General features: G+C 34.1%; 1 protein-coding gene across 1 annotated transcript; it reads left to right on the forward strand.

Annotated features, from left to right (window-relative positions):
- Nucleotides 1-584: 584 nt before the first annotated feature.
- Nucleotides 585-16,998, forward strand: LOC136828784 (uncharacterized). The gene is made up of 8 exons (XM_067087010.1): nucleotides 585-619; nucleotides 2,373-2,450; nucleotides 3,400-3,521; nucleotides 7,776-7,891; nucleotides 11,147-11,316; nucleotides 11,881-12,068; nucleotides 13,277-13,387; nucleotides 14,312-16,998. The coding sequence occupies exons 2-8, from the start codon at nucleotides 2,396-2,398 to the stop codon at nucleotides 14,495-14,497; spliced, it is 948 nt and encodes a 315-aa protein (XP_066943111.1). The 5' UTR covers nucleotides 585-619; nucleotides 2,373-2,395; the 3' UTR covers nucleotides 14,498-16,998.

Below are 16,998 nucleotides of genomic sequence, written 5' to 3' on the forward strand. Positions count from 1 at the left end.
TTTTTACTACCTCCATTAACCAATTTTCACCGAGCCCCTTTCCCTGCTAAAATCGTGCCTTTTTGCTCCTCCCGCTCTTTTGATTTGATGACTTTCTGCCATTCCTGAAAATCCGACGAAAGTTGGGAGCAAGATTTCCCTCCCGGGTGAAAGGGACCCCTCCCCCCTCTTTTGCCTCTGCCTTTTCATTGCCCTGTCTCTTGATTCAATTCGAAGTTGCGAACAAAAGTTTCCTTCGAAAGTGAAAGGCTCCAGTACCTACTAAAGAGACGGCAAAGGGGTACCCACCAGAAGTCTGGTGCAGACGTTCCTCTATTTTGAAGTTCCTTTAGTTTTTTTTTCTTTTGGTGAGTGAAGAATGAATGCAATCCCGTGTTTGAATGCATAAATTATGTTCTATTTTTTCATTCTTTTAGAATTCTTGTATTTTTCCATTGTTTTAGGAATTCTTGTAAGCAACCAGATGATTTACTCTTAGCTCCACTCGGATTTTGATTAAGTAAATGAATTTCCTAAAAGCATGACACTACGTGTGTGTTTGTGTGTGCAAATGCGTCCTAATACACCAACAGTGGCTGATGCCTTGTCAGTTCGTTCTCAGCACGCACAGCGAACGCAGGTACGTAAGAAGTTGGTGAACTTGTGAGATATTATACATTCTTCGTGCACATAATGATAACGGATACTTAGTGTTCATGTGGATTTGCAATGCTCATTTATCGCTCTCTCTCTCTCTCTCTCTCTCTCTCTCTCTCTCTCTCTCTCTCTCTCTCTCTCTCTCTCTTCTTCTTCTTCTTCTTCTTCTTCTTCTTCTTCTTCTTCTTCTTCTTCTCTAGAAGCATCTTTCCCAGTTACCTTTTGGAGTGTTCACTTAAATTTACATTGTCGTTCTTTATCTCTCTCACTCTCTCTCCCTCCCACGTCTTCTCTATAAGCATCACACCTAGCAAATCTTATCCTCCCTGTTGCTCTGTAACGTCCGCCAGGCCACCCCTTCCCACATTTAAATCAATAAGCCTCGGGCTGACGCTTGCTGACAACTTCAATTGTTGATGCCTATTCCTTCACGTTTAATCCCCATTCTTTTATTCTTCTCTTTGACTGTTTTTTTTTTCTTCACATCTGTGCTTTTTGAAACTTCAGCAGTTCAAGCGAAGGTGCAACGCATTACTACTCTTCATACAGTTCTTGTATTTTAATAATTTACTTACATTTTTATCTGATTATTTATTTATTAATTTATTCTTTCGCTTTTAATAAGCGAGTTCTCTTCCATCTGCACTTCCCTTTACCTCCTCTTATTTCTTTCTAATGACACCATATTCTTTGGAAGCTTGAATTTCAAGTCAATGGCCCCTGTGGTGGGCTTGTTCCATACGAGTAGGGCTCCTCTTCTGAATAATAATAATAATAATAATAATAATAATAATAATAATAATAATAATAATAATAATAATAATAATAATAATAATAATAAATTGGTGATCAGTTATTATAAAAACAGATAAATTAACAAAATGTGAGTAAGTGATTAAAATACAAGGAGAACTGCATTAGGGTAGTAATGTATTACATCCTCCGAAATACAATTCTCCTTATTAGTAATTTACTGTTAGTGGACAAAACCTCTGTACTCAAGAAGTGATTTGGGTTTCCGGTTACTCATCAGATAAGATAAAGAGATATAACATAATCAAAGATGATTCACATTTACGGGAATTGGCACTTTAGATCATCAGATTCACTAACCTCTTATCGTACTGTGATGTTTCGCATTTCAGCTGACACAAGCCCACATGTACAGACGAGTGTACATCCACAAACATACACACACGTATATATATATGTGTGTGTAATTATATATACATACATATATATACATATATATATATATATATATATATATATATATATATATATATATATATATATATATATATATATATATATATATATATGTGTGTGTGTGTGTGTGTGTATGTGTGTGTGTGTGTGTGTGTGTGTGAAGATAAAAAGGCCCATAAAACACAATTTGAACATTGCGGCCACATATCTGGAGCACTTCCTTCTGTGCCCTGTTCACTGGTAAAATATTTTACCAGTGAACAGGGGCACAGAAGAAGTGCTCAAATATATGGCTGCAAAGTTCAAATAGTGTTGTTTTTATGGGCCTTTTTATCTTCATATATATATATATATATATATATATATATATATACTATATATATATATATATTATATATATATATACATATACATATATATATATATATATATATATATATATATATATATATATATATATATATATATATATATATATATATATATATATATATATATATATATATAGATGGATATTTTACCGACAGACAGTCAATTCCGTCAGGAAGCTATGTCTCGTAAACAGGAAAATGGCACCATTCCGGTCGTTGATTTGGGCCAATTAGGTGAGTGGAATTTTTTTGTTGTTTCATGTGCTCCCCATAAACATCGAATTTTGTCATTCTTTTTTCTTCACAAATGTGTCCTTATTTTTAAGTGTCTTTTAAGGAGTGAAAATTAATTTTTTTTAACTTTTTATATTTCGTGTATTGAAACTAGTTATATTTCTAGCTTTCCCAACGGAAATGCACACAATATTCCCAGGCTTTTTAGTTTTCTGTAAAAGAAAACTAATGTGCCGGCTTTGGCTGTCCGTCCGCACTTTATTGTGTCCACACATTTTTCTTTCCGCACTTTTTTTGTCCGCCCTCAGATCTTAAAAACTACTGAGGCTAGAGGGCTGCAAATGTGTATGTGTATGTTGATCATCCACCCTCCAATCTTCAAACATACCAAATTGCAGCCCTCTAACCTCAGTAGCTTTTATTCTATTTAAGGTTAAAGTTAGCTATTATCGTGCTTCTGGCAACGATGTAAGATAGGCCACCACCGGCCATTGATTAAAGTTTCATGGGCCGCGGCTCATGTAGCATTATACTGAGACCACCGAAAGATAGATCTATTTTCGGTGGCCTTGATTATACGCTGTACAGAAAACTCGATTGCACCGAAGAAACTTCGGTGCATTTTTTACTTGTTTTAATAGTGCAGTATACATTATGATTTTAGCTTTCAAATATGGATAATCGATTATATGTAAGAATTACAGTTTATAAGAAACGATCTCTTTCGGTTAAACTGAAAGAAAAAAAAAGCATCGTACTTTACACTAGGTCTGCCAATATATGCTTAAAAATACCATAATCTCCCCCCGCCCCCCCCCCCACTCTACTCTCCTACCTTCTTACTGATGTCTTTTGCAATCAGGTTAGACATGATAATCCATAATAAATGCTAATTAAGTACTAACGTCCACATAGTGTTAATATAATATCTTATTTTCTTAAATTACAGGGATAGACAACGAAGAGGAACCTTGTGAAAACGAATGGAGGAGAGTAGCAGAGGGAATAAGAAGTGCTTTCGAAAACATCGGTTTTGTTTACCTATCAGGACATGGGATTGCCAACGAACATGTAGGTTCAAATTTAAAATTTACTCTTTCATTATTATTATTATTATTATTATTATTATTATTATTATTATTATTATTATTATTATTATTATTATTATTATTATTATTATTCACAAGATGTAGAACCCTATTCACATGGAACAAGTCCTCCACAGGGGCCATTGACTTGAAATTCTTAAGCTTCCACAGAATATTATGGTGTTCATTCGAAAGAAGTAACAGAAGCTAATTAGACATACAGACATTATTATTATTATTATTATTATTATTATTATTATTATTATTATTATTATTATTATTATTATTATTATTATTATTATTATTATTATTATTATTATTCAGAAGATGAACAGGCCTATTCATAAGGAACAAGCCCACCACAGGGGCCACTGACTTGAAATTCTTAAGCTTCCAAAGAATGTGGTGTTCATTCAAAAGAAGTAACAGAAGCTAATAGGATATACAGAAATTATTATTATTATTATTATTATTATTATTATTATTATTATTATTATTATTATTATTATTATTATTATTATTATTATTATTATTATTATTAATGAACCCTATTCATAAGGAACAAGCCCACCACAAGGCCACAGACTTGAAACTCAAGCTTCCAAAAAATATTAAGGTGTTCATTAGAAAGAATTAACGGAAGGCAATGGGATATACAGAAGGTTATTAGGATACCAGATAAACTGACACACTGAAAAATGAATAAAAATGTAAGTAAAATATTGAAGTAAAGGTTGAATTGTGTTCTAATAGTGTGGCTTTTTTGTTGACCTTTTCTTTCTTTCTTTTTTTCTTTTTTCCCCTTTCTTTTGGTGACTTGTTTTAAAATATGGCTGTCACTGTGAGAGGCTTCCTTTTTAGATCCGGCTCCCTAAAAACATTTTTGTCTTTTAGGAGAGCAGGGATGGGCCCGTTTATTTTAGAATACTTTGACAGGGTGCTCCTTGAATCCACGAATTTTGCGAATTTTAAAACTGTTGAGTAAAAAAAAAATCGTTATCTTAGAAGAGTATATATAGGACTAAGAGTACATGAGTTAGTGCATAAGTGTTCATGTTAATTTACAATGTAGTTAGCCTCTCTCTCTCTCTCTCTCTCTCTCTCTCTCTCTCTCTCTCTCTCTCTCTCTCTCTCTCTCTCTCTCTCTCTCCCCCTAAAGAAAAAGTTTGACATAATAATTGAAAAATTGGATGAAATATGTAGAAATCACAAGGACTGGACTATACTCCTAACTGGAGACTTTAACTTTCCTTTTGTAGAATGGAAAGAACGAATAGGAGACTGTGGTTGTATTTATACATATAAAAAGAGAGCAATAGTAGTGCAGAAGATAAGAGGCAATTTGAAAAAGCTATTAGATATGCTACTAGAACATAACATTCAGCAAATAAATCACCTACCAACAAGAAAGGATAATATTTTAGATCTAGTATTTGTGAACGAGGTGAACTATGTTAAAGAAATAATAGTATATAACACGAGTATTTCGGACCATAATGTCATAGAACTAACAGTCCGTTCCAGAACATATGAAAACAGAGAAAAGCAAGAAACGAAAAATGGGAAGGATATGGAAAATACAATTTCTATAATAAGAATATAAATTGGTCAAAAATAAATGAAGAATTAAACAAAGAATGGGAAAATATATTTGTAAGTGATGATATACAGGTAAATACCGATATATTATATAAAATATTAGAGGAAATAGTGGAAAAATATATACCGAAGAAAAAGTAATCATCAGTCACGAATTCCAAGAGACAGAAGGATCTTGTTCCAGAAAATTAGAAAGTGGAAAAAAAGCTCTTGCAAAAGAAAAGAATGCATGGAAAGTGATGGAACTAAAAAGTAAGATAGAAAATGCAGAACAAAAGATTATACAATCAAAAGAAAATGAAAAAGGGAACCTAGAAGAAATGACACTACAAAATATCAAGCAAAACCCTAAAATTTTTATTCATATGCAAAAAAGATGAATAAAATAAGAGTAGAAAATAGGCCCTCTAAGAATTGAAGGGCGATTAACGAATGAAAAAAAGGAAATATGTAACATATTAGCAGAAAGATATAAGAGTGAATTTACACCTAGAATTGAAAATGAAGATAATGATACAGAAATAAGAGATGAAAATACTGAATACTTATCAGATATAGATATTACAGAAGCCGATATTGTGCAGGCTATTAATGAAATTAAAAATGGATCAGCAGCAGGACCAGATGGAGTACCTGTCATATTGTTAAAGAAAGTGGTTCATTCAATCGCAAAGCCGCTAGCAATATTATTAAGACAAAGTATAGATACAGGCAAGATTTATGATGAGCATAAATTAGCATATATTACTCCTACTTTCAAAAGTGGTTCAAGACTAGAGGCAAGTAATTATAGGCCTGTGAGTCTGACATCTCATATTATGAAAGTATATGAAAGGGTAATAAAAAAAATATAATGAAACATTTAATGAAAAAATAGATTGTTCAATATAGGACAACATGGTTTTGTACCGGAAAAAGTACACAAACCCAACTGTTAGTCCACCATGAAAGAATATATAAAAATATGATAAATGAAAAAGATACAGATGTGGTTTACCTAGACTTTGCAAAAGCTTTTGACAAGGTAGATCATAATATATTAGCGAAAAAATTAGAAAACATAACATTGTTGACAAAGTAGGAAGATGGATAAAAGAATTTTTGCAAAACAGAAAACAGATAGTGATTGCAAACGATGAGAAATCGGATGAAGCTACGGTAATATCCGGTGTACCACAGGGTACGGTGTTAGCTGCATTGCTGTTTGTGATTATGATTGCAGACATAGACAGTAATGTTAAGGACTCAGTAGTAAGAAGTTTCGCAGATGACACAAGAATAAGTAGAGAAATTGCTTGTGATGAAGATAGGAACTCGCTACAAAGAGACCTAAATAAAATATATAAATGGGCAGAGATAAATAGGATGGTATTTAACTCTGATAAATTTGAATCAATGAACTATGGTGATAAAGTAGGAATGCTATATGCATATAAAGGACCTAATAATGAGACAATCACAAACAAGGAAGCAGTTAAAGACCTTGGTGTGATGTTGAATAGGAATATGTTATGCAATGATCAAATAGCAATTCTATTGGCAAAATGCAAAGCAAAAATGGGAATGTCGTTCCGGCACTTCAAAACAAGAAAAGCTGAACACATGATTATGCTTTATAAAACGTACGTACGTAGTCCACTTGAATATTGCAATATAATATGGTACCCACACTACCAAAAGGATATTGCACAAATAGAGAGTGTACAAAGGTCATTTACAGCTAGAATAGAAGAAGTTAAGGACCTTGACTACTGGGAAAGACTACAATTCTTAAATTTATATAGTCTTGAAAGGAGAAGAGAACGCTACATGGTAATTCAAGCATGGAAACAGATAGAAGGAATTACCGAAAATATCATGGAACTAAAATTATCAAAAAGAGCAAGCAGAGGTAGATTAATAGTGCCAAAAACTATACCAGGAAAATTAAGGAAAGCACACAGGACATTAATCCACCACGCACCAGCATCGATAATGCAGCGTCTATTCAATGCGCTACCAGCTCATCTGAGGAACATAACAGGAGTGAGCGTAGATGTGTTTAAGAATAAGCTCGACAAATATCTAAGATGCATCCCAGACCATCCAAGACTGGAAGATGCAAAATATACCGGAAGATGCGTTAGCAACTCTCTGGTAGACATCAAAGGCGCCTCACACTGAGGGACCTGGGGCAACCCGAACGAATTGTAAGGTCTGTAAGGTAAGGTCTCTCTCTCTCAACATCTTCCCTACTTACTTCTTGCAGGCGTTCATGTTGATTTACAATATCGATCGTTTATCTCTCTCTCTCTCTCTCTCTCTCTCTCTCTCTCTCTCTCTCTCTCTCTCTCTCTCTCTCTCTCTCTCTCTCTCTATTGAGAGAGTTATTATATCTTACAGATTTCGTGGTTTCAGTTTACGTAACATGAAAAACTGGAGCCCAGGTTATTTAAAGAAAGGGAGGTAATGTTTTCTATTCTTCAAACTTCCTGCGCCACTCATTATTATAATAAGTATTACTATCTATATATATATATATATATATATATATATATATATATATATATATATATATATATATATATATATATATATATATATATATATATATATATATATATATATATTATTTATTTATTTATTTATTTATTTCCAGGTTAATCGTCTGGTCAAGGCAAGCGCCAAGTTCTTCGACCTACCCCAGGAGAAGAAGGAAAAGTATCTCAGAAACAAGGAAAGTTATCACGGCTACGTAGCTGTCAATTCAGAGAAGTGAGTCGGCATGAATTGAACGAGTTTGTTATATAAGATTGTTATATCCAAAAGATTCATAATTCATAACTTATTACGCAAGGCTATAATGACGTTCCTGGATCTGGGAGAGTTTTATGAACGTAAATCCATAAAAAAGTTATAAATTGTGACTTGAGGTTATAAATATGCTTTGTTGTGAGTAAGTTAGTGATTTTGGAAGAGTTTTATAACCTTAGCTCCCAGAAAATTTTTATAAATTGTTGCTTGAGGTTATAATTATGCTTATTTGAGTGTAGGTTACTTTTCATGGAAAAGATTTATAACCCTAGTTCCAAGAAAAAAAGTTATAAATTGTGACTTGAGGTTATAAATATGTTTGAGAATAGGTTCGTGATTTTAGGAGTTTTATAACCTTAGCTCCCAGCAAATAGTTATAAATTGTTGCTTGAGGTTATAATTATGCTTATTTTAGTGTAGGTTACTTTTAACGGAAGAGATTTATGACCCTAGTTCCCAGAAAAAAGTTATACATTGTTATTTGAGGTTATAATGATGAGTGTTTGTGAGTAGGTTCGTGGTTTGGGGAAAGTTTTATAACCTTAGCTCCCTGAAAAAGTTATAAATTGTTACTAGAGGTTATAAATATTCTTGTATGAGTGTAGGTTAGCGTTAATGGAAGTTTTATAACCTTAGTTCCCAGAAAAAAAGTTATAAATTGTCGCTGGAGGTTATAAATATGCTTGTTCGTGCGTAGGCTCGGGATTTTAGAAGAGTTGTATGAGCGTTGTTTCTAGAAATATCACAAAAATTTGATTTTGGTAAAATAAAAGTTTTTTTTTCGCAAACGTATCTGCGATCTGATGCATTACTAGGAGGATGTAGTAGAGGAACCGAGAAGGGCATATTTAATGGTGTAGGAGAGGCCATGTTACGAAATGGCGTTTATTTACGTTAATTCAAGAGATTACTTGATGGAGATGTAGCTCAATGGTGTTCATTTATGTCACTTCTAAATGAATATTATATAAATCATCTTCCCCTCAGTAGTATACCTGGTATTTAGCAATCCACATTTATGATTATGCGTGGTCACATATGGACTTAGATAGGCCTACACAATCCTACGGCGTATACCGTTGTCCGTGCATAGGCCTATAAAATCCTACTGCCTATACAACTAGAATAGATTTCAGTCTAGCATACATCATGGTTTCTACTAAGACTTTTTCATGAATTTGCTAAGTCATATTTTGCCTTGCATAGGCCTATACAATCCTTCGATTTATCCAACCAGAAGAGATTTCAATCTAACATATATAATGGTTTCTGCTAAGCCTTTTTCATGAATCTGCTGAGTCATATTTTGCCTTGCATATGCCTATACAATCCTACGGCCTATACAACTAGAAGAAATTTCAATGTGACATACATCATGGTTGCTACTACGCCTCTTCATGAATTTACTTAGTCATATTTTGCCTTGCATAGGCCCATACAACCCTTCGGTTTATCTAACTAGAAGAGATTTCAATCTAACATATATAAGGTTTCTACTAAACTCTCGGCTTGTCAGCTTATTCGTCAGTGAAATAACACCTTGACGGAAATCCACATTTTATTTTATTCCAGTAAAAAGGGCAGCTCATAGTCAAGAACATTGTAATTGTTATTTTTTGTTACAATCCATTTGGTTTAATGGCAGTTTAGGTAACACATGTGCCTCATTTCAAAACAGTCACCTTGCTGATATACTTCTAAATAAGCATCTCAGTATGTGAGAGAATCTATACCTCATTTCTTTCACTAAGCTGCCGCGCAGAAGGTGGTCTAGTTTACAAATAGTACCCACAAAAACTAACAAGCTGGGCATTTAGAAGTGGTCTCCATAAGGAGAAATGCCGTTAGTGCGCTTCACGCGGTGCACTGTAGGCATTAGTTCAGAGTGTTTGCAGCGTCCCTTCTGCCCCCAGCTGCACGCATGTTTTAGCCATTTACTTTGCCTCTATTCTCGTTTTCTATGTTCAATCTTGCTGTCCAACCCCTTTATCTATTACCTCTTAGTGCAAGTGTGGGATTTTCTCCAGGTTCAACCTTCAGAACCTTGCACTTCATCTCCTTCGTTTTCTGGATCTATTTATATTTCTGTCCACACTCCAACTCCCCCCTTTCACTTTCTCAAGCGCTGATTGGTCGAGAGTTCCCAAGAGCCTGACTTGACAGCCTGAATATCATAAAATCAAATCTTGAACGAACAAAGTTTTTCAGATGTTGACTTTTATTCATAGCTCCTTTTACCCTCAGTTTACGGCATTCAAACACACGCCATTCGTCCAGAATTATTAGGAAAAACATATATGTTATACGTAAGGCATTCTATACCCAAGACACCACATTAAGCTCGAAAACACTAGAAACATTATTTAATTCTATTTTACTTAATATACCCCAGTGATTTTCATTCACATACAACGTGAATTGCTTTATTGTCCTAGGTTTCAAAGTTGGCTCGACCTTCTCACGCATTTAAAAAAGAGAAAGGGGAAAATTAATTCATAAATTCTGTAAAGAAACATGTATGTCATACGCTAGCGGATCCAGAAAAATTTCCGGGGGTGGGGGAGCACCAGTTTTCATATTATACATACATACATACATACATACATACATACATACATACATACATACATACATATTTTCTTCAGCATATCATTCAGTATTTAAGTAGAAATTGTGAAATGGACAGCTATGTAATGTTATTATTATTATATTTGTTATTTTTTCTTAAAATTTTATTATTTCTATGATAAATTTTTTATTCTTCCCATTTTTATATTTCTCATTTATGTTATTATCTAAATCGTCAACATTATTACTTTGTCCTTATTTTTGATGGGGGGGGGGGGCCGCACGTGCCCAGGTGCACCTCCCCTCCCCCACCCCGGATCCGCTAGTATAAGTAGAGCATTCTGTACCGAAGTCACCGCATTTGTCCCAAAAAAAGCTAGAGGCATTATTTAAACTTATTTTTCTGAGTTTACAGCAGTGGTTTTGATTCACACTAACAGTAAATTACTTTATTGACTGTTTTAGGTTTCAAAGGCAGCTTAACCTTCCAGAACAAATAAAACAGAGAAAGGGGAAAATGAATTCATAACGTGAACTGCCTCACTGGTCTACGTTTCAAAGATAGCTCGACCTTACTACGCATATAAAACAGAGGAAGGGAAAACGAGAATTCATATCTGTTCAAAAAGAATATCCGTTCCCTTCCAGACTGGATCCATCCTTCCAGAACGAGGTGAGAGAGTCATATAATATCAAGAACGCGGACGGATCTTTTCCAGATGACGAGGTTCCAGAATTCAGAGAGGCGTCCAGAGATTTCCTGGACTCATGCAATAAGCTGGCCCACCGAATCTTTTCTGCAATGTCCCTGGGATTAGGTATAAACACACTGTGGATGACCAGTATAATGCACTGCATTGTTAAATGAATGCAGCGAATTATTAAGAAACATATATATATATATATATATATATATATATATATATATATATATATATATATATATATATTAACTTTATCAATTACACATTTGTTCTGCACAATAATACAATTACTAACGGGACCTCATTAAAACTGGATGGTGTCAAGCGGAGATATTTATTCAAGAAAAGATACAAGCTTTCAGGGCTAACAGTCCCCATTGTCAAGTATCCGGATACTTGACAATGAGGACTGTTAGTCCTAGAAATCTTGTAACTTTTCGTGAATAAATATCTCCGCTAGACACCATCCAGTTTTAATGAGGTCCTATTAATATATATATATATATATATATATATATATATATATATATATATATATATATATATATATATATATATATATATATATATATTTTAGGAAATATGATTGGCACAAATGTTAACATAATGTTAACAAATGTTACCATACCTTTAAAAACTATTGTTTTACCTACTTCCTCTTCATTTTGTGTTCCTCAGACCTTCGCCGAAATTTCTTCTCAGACGCCCATCGCTTTCTGTGCAGAGAAGGTAACTCCTCAGTTGCAAGAGTTCTCTTCTATCCCCCAGTTCCTGAAGACAAATTAATCAACTCTACGAGGTGTGGAGAACACACAGATTACGGGACGTTGACTTTACTCTTCCAGGATGAGATAGGAGGCCTGCAGGTAAGTGTCAGTAAACTTACCTGTTCGTTTTGATTGTTACGACACTTGAACATTTTGGGTTCTCTTACAGTCATCTCTTGCTACCCTTATGTTCTGGTTTCAGTTCCCTGACAGGGAGAGTCAAGCTTAGCTTGTATGTCCCAGTGAGCAACGAAACAGAGATGTTTCCTTTCCTGGAAGTGTCAAGCTTACCTTGTAAGTCCTAATGAAAAATGGAATGTTGATGTTTCTTTTCCTGGAAAAGTCAGGCTTATCTTGTAAGTTCCAATGAAGAATGGAATATTGATGTTTCCTCGCCTGGAAAAGTCAAGCTTATCTTGTAAGTCCAAATGAGCAATGGAATGCTGATATTTCTTTGCCTGGAAAAGTCAAGCTTATCTTTTAAGTCCAAATAACCAATGGAATATTGATGTTTCCTTGCCTGGAAAAGTCAAACTTATTTTGTAAGTCCCAAGAACAATGGAATGTTGATGTTTTCTAGCCTGTAAAGATCAAGCTTATCTTCTAAGTCCCAGTGAGTAATGGAATATAGATGTTTTCTTGCCTGGTAAGTTCAAGCTTATCTCCTAAGTCCCAGTGAGCAATAAGATATTGATGATTCCTTTCCTGGAAATGTCACGCTTATCTTGTAAGTCTAATTAACAATGGATTATTGATGTTTCATTTCCTGCAAAGTCAAGCTTATCTTGTAAGTCCAAATGAACAATGGAATACTGATGTTTCTTTGCCTGGAAAATTCAAGTTTATCTTGTAAGTCCAAATGAACAATGTAATATTGATGATTCCTAGCCTGGGTAGGTCAAGTTTATCTTCCAAGTCCCAATTTCCAATGAGTAATAGAATACTGATGTTTCCTTGCTTGGAAATGTCAAGCCTATCTGGTAAGTCCCAAAGAGCAATGGATTATTGAAGTTTCCTTGCCTGGAAAAGTCAAGCTTATTTTCTAAGTTCCAATGAGCAATGAAATTTTCTTGCTTCCTCACCTAAAATGGTCAAACGCATCTTCTAAGTCCCAGTGAGTATATGTAACATTGATATTTCCTTGCCTGGAAAGGCCAAAATTTATCTTGTAAGTCCCAATGAGCAATGGAATTTTGAGGTTCCCTTGCCTGTTTTCAATTCCTTGCCTGCAAAGGTCGAATTTATCTTTCAAGTTTAAATGAGCAATGTAATGTTGATGCTATTTACACAGTATATATTCTTTCAAGGTCTATGATCGTAGTGGCAACTGGATCAATGCTGACTTCATACCTGGGACCGTTTTGGTCAACATCGGAGATCTTTTGCAGCTCTGGACTTCCGGAAGATTTAAGGCCACAGTACGTAAGCCTTGGGTGATAGGATGGTATAGAACAGTGGTTTTCAACCAGGGGATGGGGGCCGGGGGTGGATTGTGACCACAGATTAGCAAACTCAAAGTGGCTCTAGGACCACACAAAACGCAGTGTGCATTGGTTCGCACTACTGAGAGGTCACGCTGGACTTTCTCTCAGCTAACTTGTGTGGTTGTGTATCTTGTTGCATATTATTTGGAATGCACCTTTCGAGGCAGACAATTTTGGAAATGGGAGGGGGGTGACATTCTGACATATGGTGAAGGGGTGCATGGGCCAAAAAAGGTTGAGAACCACTGGTATAGAACCATGATTTACAATAGACTAAAAATATCTAAAGTGAACAGTTGACTATATCTGAGCAATCTCGATGACAGAAATGTATCGTCTTGGTCTCTAAAGTCATATTTTGACATTATTCATCGATTCACACGAGACTGTAATCAACAAATGGGTGATTGCTTTGTTTTCCGTACACGTATTAAGATCAGTCATTAGGATTAGGTTATCAACATTACACAGTTTCATTTTAATGACAAGAACTCAGATTCAGGTGACAATTATACTGACATCGTGGGGAGAGAAAAAAATAAGATTAATCAAAATAAAGCGGTAGCGATTTTTCACTCATTCTATGTTTCTAAAATGACAAATTGAAAGGTCTTTTAGTAATGGCAAATGAGCTTCAAGTACTGATAGATAAGGTTAAATACATCAGAATAGTACTAGATAGAAAGGAAAATGTTGTAGAATTTTAAGTACAGGCAAATGAAGTTAAATATATAGGAAAACTGGCAGACAGAACGAAAAATGTCAACGCCTCTCAAACATTATGACTCCAACCACGGAAGAGATAATCTCATAGGCCTAGAAACATTTAATTTTTTTTCTTTTTTTTTTTTTTAATAGAAACACCGAGTCATCATCCCCGAGGACGAAGAGAGAAGAAGAAAGTGCCGTCGGTCGGTCGTGTACTTTGTACATCCAGATGACTCCTTGCTAATCGAACCTCTGGATGGGTCTAAGAATTTCGAGCCTTTCACCAGCAGACGTTATGTGGAGGATCGAGTTGCTGAAACTTATAAAATGTCCTAATCAGAGAAACTTTCCCGCAGTAAGCCTAGTTTCAGCAATATCAAGAGGAGTGTTTGAGAAGGTTATTGTAATGGAATGTAAAAATTTAATTGCGGGTTTACTTAAGAATTGTCTTAATTAGACAAACTTTTCGTAGTAAGCCTAGTTCAAGCGATCCCAAGACGAGTGCTTTAGAAGATTATTGTACTGGAATGTGAAAATTTAATAGTGGGTTTACTTTATACCTGAACACGTCATTAACATTCTTCGCCAACCTAAAATTGTGGTGTTAAATTTTTGAGCTCTTCAAATCGAAAATAAAAATGCATTGTCAAAATCCTAAATGATGACCGAATGGCAATTATTTCTTTGTCAAAATAAATAACGCTATTTGATTAATCTTATCAAAAACTTCAGTAACGTAAATTTTATTTGTATCAAAGACTGTGTAACACTACTTGTTTCATTGTGTAAGAATTTCAAATATGAAAAATCTATTTCATGAAATTTTCAGTAACGTAATATTTTGCTTAAATCAAAGTATATATAACGTTATTTGTTTAATGTTATAAAAAAATTTAAATGCAAAATTCACTTACAAAACTCACGGGCATAAAAACCTAAACAAAAATGATGGGAATGTTTGAGAATTTTGGCTGGCATTAATTTTTTTTATAAAATAACTTTTTCTTTATTCTCTTAAAATTAAACGAGATGCATTATTGCATAACAAAATAGAGCAAGAAAAAAATAGTAGCTTAAGTTTTCATAAAGTCTCTGATATGATGGATAAACATCATATTAAAGATTTTTTGCAAATTGAAGTTATTATTTTTTCTTGTTCTATTTTGAAATAATTACAGAAGTTATTCCAAAATAGAGCAAGGAAAAAAATAATAACTTAAGTTTGCGTAGAATCTCTAATATCTGGATAAACATCATATTAAAGATTTTATGAAAACTGAAGTTATTATTTCTTCTTGTTCTATTTTGAAATAATTACAAAAGTTACTCCAAAATAGAACAAGAAAAAATAATAACTTAAGCTTACATAAAACCTCTAATGCGAGGTTTATTAATTTTTTATTATTACAAGCCATTTCAAAATAGAACAAGGAAAAATAATAACTTGAGTTTGCATAAAATCTCTAATATGAGGTCTATTCACTTTTAATTATTACAGAAGTCATTTCAGTACTAATGAGCATATACAGATTAAAATTCTACGTTCGAAATTTTGGTAATAATTCTAATATTCAAAATATTCTATAGTCTAGTAAGATTTCCCGAGAGCTTGATTTAATAATGACGAGCGAATTACAAAAAAAAAACACACACACACACACACAAAATAAAATAGAAACGAGGTAATAGTATGTACAACGAATTATTAGATAATGACAGTGATAAAAATCACGGTGATTTGTCTAGAGGTGATAAACATATTTTATCATGGTGATTTTAATAGAGGTGATAAACATATTTTATCATGGTGATTTTTATAGAGGTGATAAACATATTTTATCAAACACGTAATTATTTTTGATATACCTAAAAAAAGTCTAGAAATTATCACCATTTCCATTAATACGTACTGGTGGCATTCACGTAATACTGGTATTTTTAATGTTAAGCTCAAAAGTCCTTTTTGATTCTCGATTTCCCTAAATATTTTCGACTCTTAAAAAGATTACGAATGCAATAATAGCAACGAGTTATATGTCAGTTGTGTGACACTTTGCAGGGATTCTCTCTCTCTCTCTCTCTCTCTCTCTCTCTCTCTCTCTCTCTCTCTCTTAATGCCTTGCTAAGAATTTCAAAAAGATATAAAAATACATAAATGCTGTAGCTTTTTATACGCATTAAAATCATCCTGTCGCTTCAGCAGTCGTGACGTGAAATATTTATGATATATTTTCCGCGCAAAACTGCGCTTTTATTACTGTCCAAAACGACAAAAGAATATATCTAAAGAATATATTTAACGTTCGCTTTCATAGTGGAACTAAATTGTTGAGCGTTCGAATACAGCGCTTCCCTTTTTTTTTTTTTTTTTAATTCTCGCTCTGTCGAATGAAGCATTTGATGTTCCCATTGCTGTTTTCAGCTCAAACATTGTAATGTTTCCTCGGGTAAGACTAGCGAACTTGTCCGGTTCCGTGGAAAGTATACTTAATTGTTTTTCACTGTTTTCGGTTATTTTGTCAGGTTTGCTCGTCCGAATTGTTCGGTGAATTATGAATGAAGCTTCCTTTTTCTTTCTTGCATTTCATGGGGTGTGTAATTCCGAATACAATTTAAGAATGTTGCTTCTACATGTTTTAATTGTATATCAGCTCACTGAGAGGGCGGAAACGCCCCCTCCCCTCCTTTAAAAGCAAAAATCCCTACCTACCCCCAGCCTTCCCAACCTAACAATCCCCCCCACCTCACCAATACGGCGCGTGTAATCTCTCAAAAGGACCTTGAACACTATATTAAGCAACCATCTACTCCAAGTTACTGGAATTCTTTTAGCTCTT

Source organism: Macrobrachium rosenbergii, chromosome 43, assembly GCF_040412425.1.
Source record: "Macrobrachium rosenbergii isolate ZJJX-2024 chromosome 43, ASM4041242v1, whole genome shotgun sequence".
Lineage (NCBI taxonomy): Eukaryota > Metazoa > Arthropoda > Malacostraca > Decapoda > Palaemonidae > Macrobrachium > Macrobrachium rosenbergii.